The 21,889-nt window shown below is 39.5% G+C and overlaps 1 protein-coding gene across 2 annotated transcripts in view; it reads left to right on the forward strand.

Moving 5' to 3' along the window:
- LOC138349473 (ecdysone-induced protein 74EF-like) overlaps positions 1-21,889 on the forward strand; it is a 31,968-nt gene that overhangs the window by 905 nt on the left and 9,174 nt on the right. The window contains exon 2 of one of the 2 annotated variants that reach the window (XM_069337748.1): positions 19,337-19,480. In XM_069337748.1, coding sequence (XP_069193849.1) covers positions 19,375-19,480 — 106 coding nt within the window. In that variant the 5' untranslated portion in view covers positions 19,337-19,374. Of the gene's footprint in view, positions 1-19,336; positions 19,481-21,319; positions 21,456-21,889 lie in introns of those variants that run through there. The other variant, XM_069337749.1, reaches the window with a different exon arrangement.

A 21,889-nucleotide genomic window follows, 5' to 3' on the forward strand; every position in this document is an offset into this window, starting at 1 on the left:
TAAATGTATGTTTTATATGGAACGTGAGTTCCATATAAGTTCCGTGTATCTTAAATTCCGTGTATAAATAATGTGATTCAAAGATTCATTTGGATTAGCCCGTCCTCCAAACATAGACTCAAATGTGATTCCATGTCTTCCCGGCCGGAGAATGTTTAACACGAGGCAAGAACTCTTCGTCATGCGCATTAATGACAATATGTAAAAGACAAATCGAACGCTTTATGTAGCATACATAAATCTGTATCTGTGTATTTACGTATGTAGCTTAGCCTAGCATGTTAAAAGCACTACAATCACCTTCTGGGGTTGATTGTTCAATAAATCCCTGAACTGTATGTTTGACAAATCTCTCACCCTGTCCATGGAGGACAGAAGAAAATGCATATATGCTGGTTAGCATTGTAAATGTGTAGTCACTTGCACAGTGACCTCTGGGGTCAACCGGCGCGATGGAGAATAAGCTGTGACGTGGTCGTTACAGATTTGTGTGTGGAAATAAGATAGTTGATGACTACTTACGAAATCTTGGTCAGAGAATTGTGTCCACAGAGGAAAAAATTTAACTTTCAGGTAAAGTCAAAGGAAAGTAACGAAACGATGGAGAAGGAAAGTCACTAAATAGTGATTGAGAACAGTAATGAAACAATGGGTGATGAAGGAAAGTGAAGTGTGTATAAATCATGGTAATCTAAGTGAAAGGAATAACTATAGTTAAAAATAAAATAAAAAAATCAGTGGGGTCAACAATGGACGTCAAAGGCCTGCAAAAAAAAAAACACTCGGAAAATACAACGTTCAACTTACCGGTGAACTTGGAAGGTAAACTATACAATGAATAGTTGTCATTTTGTGAACTTACTGGGGACGAATAAGAAAGTGCATTGATTAATAATGGATCACCTAGACTGAAAATGTTCTCATGGAATGTTAACGGCTTAAGAAACAAGAGTTACAGATGTTAATTTTTATGTAATGTGAAATTATATTGATGTGGCCCTCCAGGAAACAGGGGATAGAAATGAAGGCTCATTGAAATTAAATGGTTATAAAGGATTTCACCTTTTCGCCACAAATAGAGGGACGTCGATTTACGTTAAGAACTCCATACGAGCGGAGTCAAAAAAAAACGAGAAAGAGTTGAGAAAACCCGTCAAAAACACAGGGTATAGAGAGTGTCTGTGTTAAATTATCATTAAGGGAGGGGAATTTATTGTAGTTGATTTGTGTGTATCCAGGAACTGCTTTTACGCTCACTATCTACATGACTGCATCCTTAATGCTCGGCACACAAGCCTCCGGACAGTGGGAAGGATTAACGCTAATTGGATCAAATGGTTAGTCTCTTCAAGTTCAAGTGCGTTTATTGAGACAATAAAATACATCTCGAAGGGCTAGAGTAGCTTAGACTATTTCTACCTTCCTCTAGTTCAAGTCCCTCAAGGGGCGTACTAATCCAGCGAGTACAAAGTCACAAATCACAGTACAAGAATCACATTTCGGGACCAAAAAGTCAAAGCTTAACCCCCTCCGCAAGCACAACTAGGTCAGTACATTTTACCTCGCAGGTTAATATATTAAACACAGCATGTAAGTGTTACGCTCTTGGGGCAAGGTGCTTGTACCTCCTAAGTATTCTGTCTATCATACCATTATCACACATCCAAACAAATTGATATTGTACACTACTACTTTACAGTCTCTACAAGATCATCCAGATACTAGTCACTTGGGAAACAATGAACCAACTCACATCAGGGGAGGACGGCTTGACGAGGCCTGCATTTTAAACTCTCAAGGGAGGAGGGGTTGGGGAGTTTGGAACTCGAATTGTTAGGAAACTACTTTGCGACCACGTTGCCAATCTTGAATTATCATTGCAGGCGATGAGTCACAATAACGTCGCTGAAGTATGTTGACCAGACCACACACTAGAAGGTGAAGGGACGACGACGTTTCGGTCCGTCCTGGACCATTCTCAAGTTGATCGTGAATTGTCCTTGGAAAAAAAAAGTCCTCTTCCAAAGGAAAAGATTTAATATTAATAAAGACAAGAAAAGTGCATTCATTCAAAATGTAGAAGATTGTTATCAACAATACGCGCCTCTCTGCGTTGATAGCTTTTACGAGGACATGGTCGAGAACATAGAGAAATTACTACAGAGGGAAAATAACGGGGGCAGGGGCAGCAAGTCACATAGACCTAAGAAATTTAAATATTCTAATGATCAGCAAGTTAAGGGGTGGGAAGGGAACTATCAGGAGAAATCGCCAAGCCATTACGACTATATAGCACTGGGAAGGGGTCAGGATAAGGATTTGGGATGGGACCGAAGGGAAAGGAATGGTGCCCAACCACTTGTGGATGGTCGGGGATTAAACACAGACCTGCATGACGCGAGACCGTCGTTCTTACCGTCCAGTCCAGAGAAACATTCTCTCCTTGGACGATGACGTTTCAGTCCGTCCTGGATCATTCTCGAGTCAACTGTGTGTGGTTTGGTCAACATTTTTCAGCCACGTTATTGTGACTCTTCGTCTGCATTCTCTCCAGGGCGGGAGAGAATGTTACGGGGCACACACAAAGCATGGTTAAAATTAGAATGAGGGATGAAGAGAAAAATACAATGTTGGAAGTGGCAAGGGAATACAGCCAGGTAAGGAAGGAGGCGCGAGACAGATACTGGCAAAAGATTGCATAGTCACTTGGTAATACTAAGAACCTTAAATACATATGGGGATAATCAGAGAAGTAAACAAAATCAGGGGTTGTAACACCAAATTCATTGCTCACCAGACCCAGGAATGTTTGTTAATGAATTAGTAGACATGGTCTAGTGCTGCTAGTATGCAGTCCTGATCTGAAGCCACGAGAAACACATTGATTCGTGGGAAAAATATTAGAAATGGTGTAACTTTATGTGCTGCAAATATAGGATCAGTAACATGCACTGAGATAACTTACGATGAGCTATTTGTAGATATAAAAAGTGGCAGGTCTACTGCTCCGGGAAAGGATAGAGTAACTAGTATAAAATGCACACACACTTGGCGCTGAATAGCCTAACCGGTTTCAGAATCTGGCAGAGGCCTAAATCCCTACACAAACAATTCATCCAATTATATTGTTCAGTACAATGAGTTATGTATGACATTCTCACGTATTTAGCAGGTATGAAAACTAGTCCCTTAGTTGATTTGTTTAACGCGAGTTATAGTGAGGGAAAGTTACCAAGAAAATGGAAAGAGACTGTCATCATTCAATTACCCAAGTCAGTTGGAGGTTACAGGCTTGTATCCTTAACATCCTGCTTTTGAAAAATTATGGAAAGGATCTTGTTAAATAGACTACTCTACCTTGTAAGAGGTAACACGTTCAATAACCTCAGGCTTTATCAAGTACTGCAGACTTACGGGCTCACCATAGCCCGTGCTGCTTGGAACTTTTTGTTCCAGGTAGCGAATCTTAAACAACAACAACATACTGCAGACTGTTTCATAAAATGTTTGTCTAATGGGGAAGACAACTGTAAAGTTTTTGTTGATCTGTAAGGAGCATTTGATAAAGCCAGTGGGCAAGTTATCTTATATGAATTAGCCAATCTGAGAATAACAGGGAGATTGCTACGTTGTTTGTTTTAGATTCAGCTACTCTGAACAAAAAGTTGCAAGTAGCACGGGCTATGGCGAGCCCGTCGTATTTACCCGGCACAGGAGACGTGCGCGAGATTGCTACATGTTGTTTTAGATTCAGTTACTCGAAACGAAATTTCCATGTAGCACAAGCTATAGTGAGCCCGTAAGATTGCTACATTGGATACGTGATTATCTTCAAGGAAGAAAGGGTCAGATGTGGTACGAATGATATATGACAGTGGAAAGGATGTTTCAATTACCGATAGCTACTTTTCAAAGGGGGAGTTTTAAGTTCCACTTTATTAAATGAATGTATTCATGAACAGATTAGCATCAGAGATGTATCTTCCAAGGATCAGTGTACCTACATAACAGGATAAAATCCACAGAAGCCGTGATGAGGATTCGAACCTATGCGCTGGCTATTCCCAGATTTTCTCATTGATATATCACGATAATGCGATTTCTGTGTATCCTACATAACAGTTGGGACAGAAGAGGCAATGGAACATCTAATGACTGACGAATTCAAGAATATTGTTTTGGTTACTCCTGAAGTAGGATTAATATGACATAGGTTTTAGTTTATAAGTATCCGACATACTTGGAACCTGAATTTCTTGATCTCAACAACGAAAGTATTGTGTGGGCTAAAAAGAACATTGTACGTGGTGAAAAACAAAGCCAAATTGTTGCCTTGTTAAAGAGTGAGGCTCCAGAAAGAATTTTTGTGTAAGGATACAGGAAAGTGGAAAAATATATTGAGGAGCCTACATTACGCATGAAGTGTTCCTGTTGGGGGCCCTTGGGGCCATATGACTTGAAATGCAGTTTGACTCCAGATGTCGGTACTGCAGTAAAAACCATGATATGCGAGAGTGTAGGTACTAACTAAATCCTGCATGATATGCAGGATTTAGTTAGCTATGTTAAACAGATGGGGAGTAGTGAAAAGTGAAGAATCTGAAAAGTATTGGAGATAGAATTTCAGAGATAAATGTAGCCTCTGTCATTAGATTAATGAAAGGTGGGGAAGTTAGTAAATTAATCCTCTCAGTTCAGAAGGTGGGAAGTAATGAACAATTTATGTTAAAGTATAATAAGATAACATATATATGAGAACCTTATGTTCTAATGTTATAAAGCATGATGTTACTCCAGAATATATTGATTTGCCTAAGAGACAATTCACACCACCATGGGAACATTGTAACGTAGATGTAGTAATTATTCCCCTGCAAAAGAAAAAAGTATGTATGAGATAGGAGAGTTGAGGGCAACATATGATTCTATAATTGGAAAATTACTTATAGAAAACACTCTACATGTATTTTCTGATGGTTCAGTAATTAGGGATGGAAAGGCAGGATGTGGAGTCTTGATCAGGGAGTACACTGACATCGGCACTGTAGATACTGTTATTGGACGCCGCTTAACTGACAATGTCTCTTCAACGCAGGCTGAACTCCAAGCTGTATTAGCATTACAGGAAGTAGTCAAATGTGGTAAAAAGTGCCTGTTTCCTTATAAACAGTAGAGGAGCAATGAAATCTTTAAATAGCAGACGACCAGTATACCACAATATTGTGAACGAGTGTAGAGAGAATGTTAAGACATTATAAAAAAAAATGGGTATAAAGTAAGATTCATGTGGATCCTTCACATGTGGGAATACTGTTGAATGAGGCAATTGACGAGATAGCGAAGAGAGCCTCGGAAAAAACTCTTGTCGATATTGTATGTCAGAAAGCTTTGAAACAAATAAAGATTCAAGATGATCTAAGGTGATGAAGAAAAAGTTAAGAGAATGGCAATGGTGGACAGCAGTAACACACTTAATTAAACATTATGTAATAATAAATACAAATTCGTCCTTCACTTACGGTAGAGAAAAGTCTACTTGGAAGGATTCAATTTACATGTGGTTAAGAGTAGGATACAGATATTTCTGACAATACGGTGTTGACGTCAGTGAAAAAGATAAGGAGTGTAAATTATGTAGTATGCCGCACCCCGACACTTTAAATCATTATGTATTTGAGCGTCAACTTTTTTCCTTATTTCTATAGCTATTAATAAGTAGTGTACAACAACAAATTGTTTGGATGTGTGATAATGGTATGATAGACAGAATACTTAGGAGTTACAAGCATGTTGCCCCAAGAGTGTAACACTTATATGCTGTGTTTACTATATTAACCTGCAATGTTAAATGTGATTGTTGTATTGTGATTTGTGGGTTTGTACTCACTGGATTTGTGCGCCTCTTGAGGGACTTGAAATAGAGAAGGGTAGAAATAGCCTAAGCTACTCTATCTCTTTAAGATGTATTTTATTGTCTCAATAGACGTACATGAACTTGAACCAAAATAAGAAATGACAGATACAACGTAATCAATAAGACACCTCACAGTATACAATTTGATTACTATTGGAATGTAAAATGTTAAATATGATTAATATATGTGTACTGTATGGATTTGAGCCTCTTGGACCTTAAATAGACGAGGGTAGAAATAGCTAAAGCTACTCTATCCTTTTAAGATGTATTATATTATCTCAATAAACCTACTTGATTACTTGATAGAAGTGTACATGCGTGTGTACGTTGTGCTAGAAGTGTACATGTGTATGAACACTGTGGAAGGCGCCAAGCAGTGATGATATATATCACAAAAGAACTATTGTTAGTAATATGTATGATACGACTAATGGACATAGAGAGTAATCACGTTATCGTGAGGCATCGATGAGCAAATCCGTAGGAGCCGTGATGAAGATTCGAACCAATGTGCTGGATGTTACCAGGCACACGCTCTGGACAACTACGTAACGACATGGTTTTGACCATGTACCTGGGCTGTACATGTACCATGTACCCAGCACATTGGTTCGAACCCTCATCACGGCTCCTGCGGATTTGCTCACAAATATGCATGTTGATGGCAATATGTATATTAAGAATAATATATGTAAGGAGATATAAAAAGCCTCTTTCGCCTCTAGTGATCATTACCACCTCATATTAGTGTGCATGAACATACTTAGGAGATAATTAACGTGAAGGAATGCTTGCTCATCTCGTAGCAACCTAGCAGCCAATTAAACAACAAGGGATGCTGGCTCTTTGCTGGTATCAGCACAGGATATCCTGTGGACAAGGTGGGACTCGCCACAGGGTGAAAACATTCCCTCCTGCATGCCAGGTGCATCATCAACTGAATATTTTACCTTCATAATAGCTCTATCGGTAACAAAATATTTTGTACTGAAATGTGTGAACTGATCAATGTAAACAAAACTCGTATAGGCTCTTTTTGTTTCCATAGTGTTGTACAGCAGCAGATAACTTCTGACTCCTGTTAGTTGGCTATGGGAAGCTTTCTTCCTATAAGTTTTACCCTACTAGTTTTACACACAGGTGGGTACAGGAGCAGACGCCTGCTGACTCCTGTTAGCAGGCTGAGAGCTTTCCCTTCCCATAGCTCATGGTAAGCCTTACCCTACTAGTTTTACACACAGGTGGGTACAGGAGCAGACGACTGCTGACTCGTGTTAGCAGGCTGAGAGCTTTCCCTTCCCATAGCTCATGGTAAGCCTTACCCTACTAGTTTTACACACAGGTGGGTACAGGAGCACACGCCTGCTGACTCCTGTTAGCAGGCTGAGAGCTTTCCCTTCCCATAGCTCATGGTAAGCCTTACCCTACTAGTTTTACACACAGGTGGGTACAGGAGCAGACGACTGCTGACTTTTGTTAGCTGGCTGAGAGCTTTCCCTTCTCATAGCTCATGGTAAGCCTTACCCTACTAGTTTAACACACAGGTGGGTACAGGAGTAGACGACTGCTGACTCCTGTTAGCAGGCTGAGAGCTTTCCCTTCCCATAGCTCATGGTAAGCCTTACCCTACTAGTTTTACACACAGGTGGGTACTGGAGCAGACGACTGCTGACTCCTGTTAGCAGGCTGAGAGCTTTCCCTTCCCATAGCTCATGGTAAGACTTACCCTACTAGTTTTACACACAGGTGGGCACAGGAGCAGATGACTGCTGACTCCTGTTAGCAGGCTGAGAGCTTTCCCTTCCCATAGCTCATGGTAAGACTTACCCTACTAGTTTTACACACAGGTGGGCACAGGAGCAGATGACTGCTGACTCCTGTTAGCAGGCTGAGAGCTTTCCCTTCCCATAGCTCATGGTAAGCCTTACCCTACTAGTTTTACACACAGGGGAGTACAGGAGCCAACGACTGCTGACTCCTGTTAGCAGGCTGAGAGCTTTCCCTTCCCATAGCTCATGGTAGCCTTACCCTACTAGTTTTACACACAGGTGGGTACAGGAGCAGATGACTGCTGACTCCTGTTAACAGGCTGAGAGCTTTCCCTTCCCATAGCTCATGGTAAGCCTTACCCTACTAGTTTTACACACAGGTGGGTACAGGAGCAGATGACTGCTGACTCCTGTTAGCAGGCTGAGAGCTTTCCTTTCCAATAGCTCATAGTAAACCTTATCCTGAAAGTTTTCCCTGGAACACGATCGGGTTTATAACTAGGTCCCCCCAATTATTGCTGGATGAACAGGGGCGAACAGTTAAAAATCGGTGTCCAATCGTCCGTCTCAATAAGGGGCTCGAACCCTTGACTCGGGTATGTGAGGTGAGGGCGCTAACCACTACACCACACGGTATTATATAACACCAGATTATTTCTTATCTCAAATTCGATTATGTAATTCACTTAAACAAATTGCTCATTAATCGTAATTATATGAGTACGACTGATATCGTATAATTAATCCGATGATTAGCTGGCATGATTTTTAAGTTAATTGGGTTAATTTCATGAGGCAGGTCCCAAAATGTTTGCATTGGTTCTATCTAGAGGGCCAAATATTTCTCGCTGGGTCCCATCTTGGAGGCTAAATGTTTCTTATTAGGTCCCATCTACGAGGCTAATGTTGCTCACTGGTCCCATCTAGGAAATATTATGGTGTTTAACGAAGATAAGTTCCAGCTCATGCGCTACGGAAAAAAATAAAATATAAAAACGGAAACCACGTACAAAACTCAGGCAAATCATAACATAGAACGAAAAGGCAATGTAAAGGATCTGGGTGTACTCATGTCGGAAGACCTTACCTTTAAAGAACACAATAAAGTAGCTGTCACAACTGCAAGAAAAATGACAGGTTGGATAACAAGAACTTTTCACACTAGAGATGCTATACCGATGATGATACTTTTCAAAACGCTTATGCTCTCTAGAGTGGAGTACTGCTGCACAATGACAGCACCTTTCAAAGCTGGAGAAATTGCTGAACTGGAGAGCGTGCAGAGATCCTTTACTGCTAGAATCCACTCAGTAAAACATCTAAACTACTGGGACCGACTAAAGAGCCTAAATCTGTATTCCCTTGAGCGCAGGCGGGAAAGATACGTAATAATCTATACGTGGAAAATAATTGAGGGTCTCGTCCCAAACCTGCACACAGAAATAACAGCACATGAGACCAGAAGGCATGGTAGGATGTGCAGAATACCCCCGTTGAAAAGCAGAGGTGCAACAGGTACTCTGAGAGAGAACTATCAACATCAGAGGCCCGAGACTGTTCAACACGCTTCCACTACACATAAGGGACATAACTGGCCGACCCCTCACAGTGTTCAAGAGAGAACTTGACAAACACCTCCAAAGAATACCTGATCAACCAGGCTGCGAGCAGCCGCGTCCAACAGCCTGGTTGATCAGTCTAGCAACCAGGAGGCCTGGTCGACGACCGGGCCGCGGGGACACTAAGCCCCGGAAGCACCTCAAGGTAACCTCAAGGTAGGAGGCTAATGTTGCCCACTGGTCCCATCTAGGAGGCTAATGTTGCCCACTGGTCCCATCTAGGAGGCTAATGTTGCCCACTGGTCCCATCTAGGAGGCTAATGTTGCCCACTGGTCCCATCTAGGAGGTTAATGTTGCCCACTGGTCCCATCTAGGAGGTTAATGTTGCCCACTGGTCCCATCTAGGAGGTTAATGTTGCCCACTGGTCCCATCTAGGAGGTTAATGTTGTCCACTGGTCCCATCTAGGAGGTTAATGTTGGCCACTGGTCCCATCTAGGAGGCTCAGGTTGCCCACTGGTCCCATCTAAGAGGCTAAATGTTTCTAACTAGGTCCCATCTACGAGGCTACTGTTGCTCATTGGTCCAATTTAGGGGAGGCCAGATGTTTCTCATTACTACCATCTAGGACACTAAGTGTAGCTCACTGGACCCATCTATCAAGACAAATCTTGGCCAGAAGTCCCATCTAGTGTTAGGCACCCCTAGACCAAGAAGCCTGGTGATGGCAGAAATCCTTCCAGAGCTGCCTTATGTAAACATCCGGTTTAAACTCTTTTCTCGTTTTCTTTGATATCTAAATTACAGTAATTTTTGTAAAGGGTACTATTATATTGTGAGGGATATCTGTGTCTTTGTTTCATGAGGGTTATCTGTGTATTTGTTTCATGAGGGGTATCTATAGTTTATGTGGGATATTTTTTTGTGAGGGTCATTATTATTTTTAAAGTTGTATACAGTTGTTTCATCAAGTTACTTAAGATAAAATTTGTGATAAAGTAATCAAATAGTTATACTTTGCAAGAAATAATTTGGAAAATATTTAAGTTAGAAAGGGTCAAAGAATCTTATTGTCTGTCTTTAGTTAGATGTTGGACTAAAGCCTATCAACCACGGAAGAGTTCTTAAGGGCCTATGAATAACAGGAATATTTTTGTCTTCAACATTGTATAGGACTAAAATAAACTCGGTGTTTTTATACCGTAGTGCTAAATATACCTAACGGTGTACATATCCCTTATCGTCTATGTATATGTATATGGATCAGGATCATCCAATTACGTTAAAATACTTCTAGACGTTGCTGTAGCGACATCTAGAAGTTGCTACTTAGGCTCATCTACAAGTACCTCTGGAAGTTTGCACCACCTATTCAGGTAAATTTTTCCAAATGTAAACTATGACTTCAAAACTATTCACAAACATTATATCATTATGCACAGGAACGTGATAAAAACTCTAGATTTTAGACAACTCTGTTGCCAATGTTCAAGAAATATCCAAGTATTTTATAAGGGAAGAATATTACCCAAAATCCTAACTACCAGGTATCCCGAGCTTGGTTATATTAAGCTTGCACTGCCTGCAATTAAGTCTCATACTTCAAACCCATCCTCGGTTTTAGGTAGTAGTTTTTATAACTTTGTGCACCAAAGTACAAACATTTACGTATTAAGCAATTAGATTTTGTACTATTTACTTTATAGTTCGATAAAAATGAGGCTATAAACAAACTTAAATATTCCAAGGCCTAATATAGCACACATATGTACTATATTAGGCCCCAAATATCGTGTATTAAGCTTAGGAAGGTTAGATTAGTTTAGTTTGTCTATGCAACATAAATATAAAATGTTTTCCTGTTTGTCCAAAATCAATAGTACCGCTGTACTATTGAATCTTAGATTTTAGATTCAGTTTTTTAGTTTTAGATTTAGCTTCTAGGAACTAAAATTTCCATGTAGCACGGGCTATGGTGAGCCCGTCAATAGTGCCGATTTATATTTTCTAATTGCGTTGTACGTCTATATATGTACTATGGTCCTCATCGTTACTACAAATACCGCCAAACTAGAAGGATGAGCTGCATACTTACCTATCTCATGACCATGTACCCAAACGTTAGCGATAAGGTGTGTGTCTCAAAGCAGTGTACGTCACTAAGGAATTTTCCTGGTGTAGGAGAGTTGAGTGTAGCCTACACTGTCGAGTCCGTCGACAGTGTAGGCGTCGCGAACGGACTCCACCTGGCAAAACATGCTCCGGTAAAGTTTGATCAACGTTTAATCAAGGCTGGATTACTGTTTAATCGACGTTATATCAAGGTGATCCATGTTGGTCCTAAATTCCATCAATGTACGTCGTTTGCCCAGATTTCGATACAGGCTCTTCCAGGCAGGCCTCTTGAGCTGCCACAACGAACCAAAAAAAAGTAGAAAAAAAAGACATGTTCCTAACCTAATCGGCTCAAGGATAGAAAACATGGTTGTGCGTCGCTGTGATTCGTAGTACACTGTATTTTCTACGTTGGGGATTTATGCATGAGACAGGTTCCCATTTTCTACGTTGGGGATTTACGCATCAAAATGCGATGCATTATTTGGGAGAACAGGTTCCCTCTTCACTCGTTACAACTACTCTCTATTCTGTTTGCATGCCCCTCGACCGGTTATCTTGGAAATGACCGAATTCTTAAGCGAGAAATGGGGTTGCATGTGATAAAATTTTAAACGAAAATTGTCACTTATTTCCATATGTAATGGAGCATAGGCTATATGTAGCTAAGCGTTTGATTAAGTGGTAGTTAGTGATCCCACTTCTTATGTGAAGTGCCGTTTGCACTCTTGAAATACGATCACGATTATTTAAGCAGGCCGTTCACTTTGTACAACATTCAAAATGCACAGTACTAACCTAACCAGAAACGTACCAACTCCAGCCACCCACCTAACTTGACCTACTGTTGCTTAGAAAACATGTATTTGTGTAAGCCGCTAGTTTTCATATTATTTTGTAATGTGTAAATTGGGTTTTCGTCTTCCCAGACTTCCCTTTCGTCAGATCATTGGGTCGGACAGTTCGTAAGTTGGGCACCATCTCTGGTAATAATATGGGGCCCCATAGCCTCGAAGAAGATAATAAAAGACTTTGAATGAAGTCCTAGCAGTTTCTTTTTATTGTACATATATCATATTATACTACATGCAGCTGTCACCTACTGCATGGGGTGAAAGCTTCTCCCCCGTATCAACCTATCTTGGCTTTGTGCCTTGGAGAGGCCACTCCAGACCCACAACCTGAGCACAACTCCATAGTCTCCTGAGACTGATGGATATATTATTGGTATTTAGCTGTGGCTGTAGCTCTCTTGTAGTGGGGAGGAATACAGACCAAAACAGGTAGGCCCTTTTCTTTGTTTAATTATAAGGTTATAAATATTCTCCGATGGGCCACGAGCTAGCTATAGCGTGTGCAGCGCCGCTGCTCAAGTTCGTCTGCCTGTAGGAGTATAAAAACACTTGGACGAAGATGCACATCTGCGGGCAGTGTTGACGCTGCTATTGACAACTGCTAAGTTGAGTGCTGGCAATATGCAGTCCATGAATGAGGTCAACACATGTGTGTGACCACGTGCGTCCAAAAGATGCCTACTACCCCCCATTTAATGTCACTGCTGCTTTGTTTCACTGAAATGATATTAGTTTTGGCTATCCTGTTAGTCTGTCCTGTTAGCCTATCCTGTTAGCCAATCCTGTTAGCCAATCCTGTTAGCCGTACTTGTGGTGGGTAAACTTTTTAAGTCAGAGAGCCCAAATCCTCACATTTTTTTTCAACAGTTTCTCACGTGTCAACCGAAATTTTGGGGAACATATTAATATTTCGTGTCTTTTAAATATTGTGAAAACCTTTTCAAATAATTAAAAATTACTATAGAGTGGTAAAATTAAAGACTATTCTAAGATAAATTATTTTAAGTCATGTACAAGAAAGAATAAATTTAAGTGACGGGATTTTTACTGAAAGGTAATCTACACTGATGATAGTGTGGATATTATTTATTATCTTTCAAGTGTAATTCTCACTGACATATACGACCACACACTTTAAAGCTGCAGTTTTGAACATCAGCAAAAGAGTAAACAATAATTCTGAATTTTTAGTTGTTATTTATATCAGATCACTCAGCCATAAGTTTTACAAGTTTTCCCAATACATTACAGTGAACAATCACAACATTTTGATTTAGTTAAAGCACAATGAAAGAAAAGAAAATTAAAGATATTGTTGCATTAGTTCTTAATTCCTTATGAGTAATACATTTAGTGTCTCAGATATCCACCAAACAAGGGTTAATTAAGTCAGCCCTCATTCTTTGAACTGACAGACAGACATTCCGTCTTTATATATATATATCTTTATATATATATATATATATAATATATATATATATATATATATATATATATATATATATATATATATATATATATATATATATATATATATATATATATATAATGTCGTACCTAGTAGGCAGAACACACTTCTCGGCCTACTATGCAAGGCCCGATTTGCCTAATAGGCCGAGAGATTTTCTTTATTTTCAAAATATTGTTTCCAATTGGTTTATTTGAATTATTATTAGTATATTATAATAACCTTATAAATTATTGACTTAGTTATGTTAGTTTAGGTTAAGTTAAGATATGTTAGGTTAGGTAGGGTTGGTTAGGTTCGGTCATATATCTACATTAGTTTTAACTCAAATTAAAACAAATTATTTCAAACATAATGAAATGGATTGCTCTATCATTTCATAAGAAAAAATTACCAAAAATATATAAATTCAGTAAAACTTAGCTTATTAGGCAAATCGGTCCTTGCATAGCAGGCTAAGTATTGCGTTCTGGCTACTAGGTACATTATATATATATATATATATATATATATATATATATATATATATATATATATATATATATATATATATATTTGGCCCCTCCAAGTGAGATGATTCGATGAAATATCTATGCCTAAGTTGACCACTGAGCGTTGTCGGATCTTGGATAAATAGTCCCACGACTACCAAGATTTTTGTACAGTCAATGTGGTCTAGCGGTTAAGGTACCAGGTACGCCAAGGTGCATAGTGTTATATTATCATTATTATACTAATAATAATTAATTAATTGTTACAATTACTAATTATTACTCTTCCTTCTGTTGGGTCATGAGGGAAACCGTCCTCGGGTGAAAGGGGGCTGTGACGATCTCTCTCTCAGGAAGCCGTAGGTACGGGGCTCAGACGTCCACCTTCTGGGGCTCGTGCGGCCCAGGCTCTGCTTCAGGAGGCTGGGGTCGTTCTTGCCCTTGCTGGGGTGGTTCTTCTCCGGCCCCGACCACGACAGTCTCCGGGTTTGGAGTCCCTGTGCCTTCTTTTTTTATCAACTTCGAGGTAAACTTTGGAGCTGGAGCCCCTAGGACTCCAGCTCCGTTGTTGCCTTCAACCTCGTTCTGACAGTTCCTGTGACGGCGCTGGAACCAATCGTATTGGCGTTTACATTTCCATTTGGAGACTTTCGGCGCCGTGAAGAGGGGGGATCTGCTGCATGGGTGACAGCTTCTCTTCCCCCCCCCCCCCCATATCAACCTTACCCTGGCTTTGTGCCCAGGAAAGGCCACTCCAAATCGACAACCTGAGCGCAACCCCATGGTCTCCTGAGACTGACGGATGCTTAAAAATTATATATATATATATATATATATATATATATATATATATATATATATATATATATATATATATATATATATATATAATATGCAATTGACGATCACAAAACACTGATAATTTTTATGCGGAAAATCCACGGAGAAATGCGAAAGGAAGTGAACGTTTCGGCCTGTTAAAGCCTTTGTCAATACCAGATTGACTAAGGGAAGAGAGAGAGAGGATACAGGCCAACACCTGGAACCTGACCAACCCATCCCTAGGGAAAGAATTAACCCGAAACAGGTATAGCTTAGCTTAGAATGGTCAAAGAGGATTAAGCGGTCAAAGAATAAGGATGAAAGATTAAGAAAAGCCTCATGAACACACAATATATGAATATAAAATTGTAATGAGACATTGTAAGCCTCTCTATCAGAGTTTTTTTCTTAAACTGTTGTGCAATATTATAACTTAAAAATGGATCAAGTTTGTACATACCAGTACTAACATTAAGAAGATTTGGACACTGACTGATTAGAGCAGACTCAATCAAATTCCGTTCCACGAAACCACCACAATTGGTAATGCTTTTCGCCCCGTTCCAGTTAATAGTGTGATCGTATAAACTTGTGTTCAGATACAATGCACTGGGTCCGTCTAATTACCACAAGCTACCACAAACTACACAAACTTCAGAAAGCTTCCTGGCAATACGTTAGTAATGAATAAATATGATATATTAAGTTAGGCTGACCTAACCTAACCTAACCTATCCTAACCTATCCTAACCTAACCTAACTTAACAAAACCTAACCTAACCTAACCGAAGCTTGGATCGTCGACTTGATTTGGCGTCACCAGCTTTTTATTTTCGTCTAATTTCTTTATAAAAAGATACTTTTTCAGATTAAAATTATGTTTTTTCGTGTTGTACATTCAGCACCAACATTATAATGAGTAAATATATCATATTTATTCATTACTAACGTATTGCCAGGAAGCTTTCTGAAGTTTGTGTAGTTTGTGGTAGCTTGTGGTAATTAGACGGACCGAATGCACTAGACGTTTGGGGAGTTCTAATACTATAAGCATGTTGTGACAACCGCAATTGTAAGGACTTTCTTGTTTCTCCTAGGTACACAAAATCACATTCATTGCAGGGAATCGAATACACACAACCTGCTGTATCAGGGGAGTTTTTTTTTATTAAATTGAACTTGATCGCACTATTAGTGAACACCAAATTAATATTCAGTTTCTTAAAAATCGGATACAGTTTTTCAAGTCCACTCGCATAAGGTACCACCAATCAGTTAATAATTTCTGGTTTCGCCTTGGGGACGTGATTATAAAACGTACGCTTGGCTTTTTCGAACGAGAAATCCAAAAACCTCTTAGGATATTGTAAACTCTTCCCAATTTCATATATTTTAGCAATCTCTTCGTCAAAAAACTCAGGGCTGCATACCCTCAAAGCTCGTAGAAATATTCCTGAAAATACTGCCTGTTTAACTTTACTATGATGATTCGAATAAAAATGAACTTATGACCCTACGTTGGTAGGTTTCCTACCCATATATATATATATATATATATATATATATATATATATATATATATATATATATATATATATATATATATGTCGTACCTATTAGCCAGAACGCACTTCTCAGCCTACTATGCAAGGCCCGATTTGCCTAATAAGCCAAGTTTTTATGAATTAATGTTTTTTCGACTACCTAACCTGACCTTTTTGGCTACCTAACCTTACCTAACCTATAGAGATAGGTTAGGTTAGGTTAGGTAGGGTTGGTTAGGTTCGGTCATATATCTACGTTAATATTAACTCAAAAAAAAATTGACCTCATACATAATGAAATGGGTAGCTTTTGGGTAAATGGGTAAATCGTCAGTTGTATGATTTACTATAAAACCAAAAAAACGGCCAGCCTACTCATGAGAAACTCTCCAGACACAAAGCAGAACGCTTTAAAAGAGACCAACGTCGTCTATGCCTTCAAATGCCCTCTTGGGGACTGTAAGCCTCAAAAAACTCAGTATATAGGCAAGACAACAACATCTCTTTCCAGGCGTTTAACAATGCATAAGCAACAGGGCTCCATTAAGGAACATATAATCTCTTCCCACAACCAAACCATCACCAGAGAAATCTTACCAAACAACACAGAAATCAGCGATAGCAGGCGGCTTGACATCTGCGAGGCACTACACATCAAGAAGTCAACACCAGCAATCAACAGCCAATTAATGCACAACTATATTCTACCCACTTCAAGACTCCGCTCCAATATAGAAGCATCAAGAAATATGGGCCAATAGGCCCTCTGCAATTACTTCCATTCTTACCTTCAATACCCATTATTTCGTGTTCTATCCTGTGTTGAAAGTTTTATTCACCTCATCCAAAACTGTTATAACATATCACCTCACCCAAAATGCTGGTATAAAATGAAAAATGAAAGCTGTTTAAATCACCATCTGGTCACCACTTGGTCCGGGAGACATCTCCCGTCACGCAGAGTGCAGTCGCGCCTCCACAGATCTCCAGTATCAGCTCTTGATACTGGTAATGGCTCAAAAGGGCCACCACTTACGGGCTATTCATGCCCGTGCCACCTTTTGGGTGGCTTAATCTTCATCATCATCATCATCATCTGTTTAAATCATAGCATAGTAAGAACTCTGTTTAGTGTTTGCAGGTAATAGTTGTGTGTGTGTAAACTAAAAGTCTTTGAAAATGTAATAAGTTATTACGAAACGCGTTCAAGTGTCGCGTCAGACTAGAAATAAAAATGAATTTTGGAGAATTGATTTTTTAATTACCATCAACAGTGAAAAGAAACATAAGAAAGATCGAAAAAATTCGTGTTAGAATTATTAATCTTACTTTTTCGGTCATATTTAATAATATATATATATATATATATATATATATATATATATATATATATATATATATATATATATATATATATATATATATATATATATATATAATATATATGTGTGTGTAGCAAGTGAAAACAAAATCACTGATTATAATACATATATTCTATCCGTACAAACCCAACAAGGGAGAGAGAGAGCAGCAACCGCCGTGTTAGCATGGTGGGGTTATCACCCACCTGCTCATCATCCATGTTGGACGGGGAACTCAAGTCACTACATGCATAATAATTACATAGTTCAGAATCTTTGTATAATATTCACTATCTGCATACACCTACCAACTTTTATGAAAATAGATTCGTGGGTAAGCAAAACCGTCAGCAATTGTACCATAATTATCCTATCTACACCGGTGGTAGAGGACGAGGCTATGGACGTGTGCCCACCGGCCGAGCGAGAACACAACTGAATATCAAGAAGGTTAGAAGGCATACATTAGCATATCGCGGAGACAAATGGCTTGTAAATACCATGTTTCTTTCCTTTTCTTATTATTATTACTCAGTCCAGTGTTTGTGTCTTTCCTTTTCTTATTATTATTACTCAGTCCAGTGTTTGTGTCTTTCCTTTTCTTATTATTATTACTCAGTCCAGTGTTTGTGTCTTTCCTTTTCTTATTATTATTACTCAGTCCAGTGTTTGTGTCTTTATTGCATTTTTTTTTATTTGGTATAGCTCTACTTAGTAAAATTGTATTGTATTAAGTTAAAATAGGGAATTCATATCAGTTGGATTTTTATTTATTTAATTATTTTAAAGGTGAGCACTGGGTTTTAGGTGCCAGAAAAAAGTTCTTTGGTGTGCCACCTTTGGCACGTGTACCAAAGGTTTGTCCTCCCCTGCCCTAGGATATTCTTTTAGTATATAGTTTCTAAAATTATGAATATTCTTATATAATACTATATATAATCTTCATTGAGGTTAGTAGGTAGGATACCATTGAGTCTAAAAGTATATCGCTGGGAACTGGTGATTAGTCAGATCTTTATGAGCATAATTATAGAAGTGACAATTATAATTGACTCTTGGAAGGGAACTTAGACTTTCACCAGTCAAAATATATATTACACTTATATATGTCTAACCTACACTTGAAACACTCGCACGACCCCACGTGTATGATATTACCCAGTAATTTGTTCCATCAGTCTACAAACTGTATTCCAAACTAGTATTTACCCAGGTCTTTTCCGGAATGTAAATTTATCAAATTTGTGAGAAAATGGTGTATAATGGGAGTCCAGAAACACGGCTTAGATCCCATTCAATAGCCTCAAAATTTTATCATAGAAACAATAGGTTGCTGCGATTTAATTTGTCTTTTTCCTATTCTAATCCTTTCTTTCGTTGTTATCTCTGTACAGTATTGCTTATCGTTTATTCATGAGATTATCTATGATCCTCAGAAGCCAAGTGACTGCCAACCGGTGTTTGGACTGGTGGAATGATGTTGCTGCACTCCCGAAGGCTGCCGACAGCCTGTGGCAAGAAGCTGGCGTGGCTCCAAGCGCCCACCCAACACTCTGTAAAACGCTTCCGGCATCGGCAAGGTAGGTTACTAATAATTCCCGCTATCGGGTACAGGAAGCCTGTGTATATATATATATATATATACCTTAGGCTTATATCAAGGTCCCCCTCTGGCTTTGCGCCCTGGTGAGGCCACTCCAGACCAGGCCGACGCCAGAGTGCAACTCCATAGTCTCCTGAGACTGATGGATGCCTACTACTACTAATATCAAGGTCCCCTCCCCCCCAAGGTCCTTGCATCCTCCCCGGGATACAAACACACAGCAGGTGCCTGTTTACTGTTAGGTGAATAGAGCCATTAGGTCAAAAGAAACGAAATTAAAAATATCTATCCCGCACGGGAATTGAACCCTGGATCCCCAATTGTGCATCGACAATGCAGCCAACTGTGCCACGGAAACTTAATTTACTATTCAAATGGGAGGACAGAAAACCTGTTTGGCTTATCGAGGTCACCCAAAGCCCATTACTCACTCACCATAGCCTACTACTCATCCTAGGCCTAATATTCACCTTTCTCATGATGCAGCCTTTGTAACGCAACCATTTAAGAAATTCTCATAATTTACATAATTATATACTCATAATTTATATATTTCTACTCATAATTTATATACTTATATACTCATAATTTATATATTTATATGTTCATAATTGATATACCCATAATTTACATACTCATAATTTATATACTTACAATTATAACTCATATACTTGTATATTTATAATGTATGTACTTATAATTTATATACTTATATAATTATAATTTAATAATTAAAATGTCCCACTCCTGCCGAGTTACTCTTCCAAGAATATAGACATTACGTTTTGCTTAGTAATTGTAGGATCAGACCCAAAATATCGTCACTTTCTTTTCATACATGTAGGTTGAGTTATTTGTTTACACCCTCGTATATATGTGACATTCTCAGCATAGTAGTGGAAGGCATCCATCAGTCTCGGGAGACTATGGAGTTGATTGATTGATGAAGATTAAGCCACCCAAAAGGTGGCACGGGCATGAATAGCCCGTAAGTGGTGGCCCCTTTGAGCCATTACCAGCATTAAGAGCTGATACTGGAGATCTGTGGAGGTGCGACTGCACCCTGCGTGACGGGAGATGTCTCCCGTGGACCAAATACTATGGAGTTGTGCTCTGGTTGTCGAGGCTGGAGTGACCCACCTCTCCAGGGCGCAAAGCCTGGGTAGGACGAAATAGAGGAGAAGCTGTTACCCATACAGCAGGTCCCTCGACCGCTCCACGTTGCTGAAAGTTCCCAATGGAAAGGCGAACGGCAATACGTTTTGGTTCCAGCGCCGTCGCTGGAGCTGCCAGAACGAGGTTGAAGTCAACAACGAACTGCCTTAGGGGCTCCAACTCCGGATTTTTCCTCGAAGTTGACTGTTCTCTATCCAATATCCATGGATATTGGATAAAGAATAGATAACATTTATCCTTTATACATGGCACCTATTCTCAGCATAGGTGTCATGGATAATGGTGTCACACACTGACCATAAGGTTTCTCTCCAGCTTACGCAAACAATTATTAAGGAATGCTGTGAGTGGTCGTACATTACTTGCCACTTGCCACGTCGCGCGCGCCAAGATATATATTTGTCATAAGATTGTGCTGTAAGGTACGATTATGTTACGTTGTTGGGTAGATTAGATACACAGTGTTTAGTGGGTTTCATATTTATTTAGTAGTCCTGGATACAGCAGTGTCGTAGACGTTGAGACGAAGCCTGGAGCAGAGCAGAGAGCTGAGTGTGGCCGGAGTCGCGGAGCTCTATGTGGGAGAGCGTTGTAGCTGGATGCGGTCCTAGTCTGCTGCCTGTTCTGTGTCGAAGCTGTAGCGTCTTGGAGACGATTAGAACTGCCTACGCCGAGTGCTACATTCTTGACTGGAAATTGTACTGTTGTCTATTCGATTGATTGATTGAGAGATGAAGATTAAGCCACCCAAAAGGTGGCACGGACATGAATAGCCCGTAAGTGGAGGCCCTTTTGAGCCATTACCAGTATCAAGAGCTAATACTGGAGATCTGTAGAGGTGCGACTGCACCCTGCGTGACAGGAGATGTCTCCCGTGGTTGTCTATTCTCATATCGCTTCCTTATAATTGGTGACTACCCCTCACCTTTCTCTACTAGGATAGGAGGACGTGAGAACTGTTACCTGTAATTAGGGATAGGATTATAGCTTGTGTAGTAAGTGCTAATTAGTTAAGCCATTAAGATAATGAGATAATGGAGCGAGTATAAGGATTACTCACTACAGTGCTTTTCAGTGGATAATTAATTTGCTATTTGGCTATCCACGGACCCTATAATGAATTTCTAGTTTCCACTGAGGTTGTGTGTGTGTGGGAACAAACAAAAAATTATTTTAATATTTCGGAAAGAGTAAAATTTACTTGAAATAT

This window comes from Procambarus clarkii, chromosome 38 (genome assembly GCF_040958095.1).
Source record: "Procambarus clarkii isolate CNS0578487 chromosome 38, FALCON_Pclarkii_2.0, whole genome shotgun sequence".
Classification (NCBI taxonomy): Eukaryota; Metazoa; Arthropoda; class Malacostraca; order Decapoda; family Cambaridae; genus Procambarus; species Procambarus clarkii.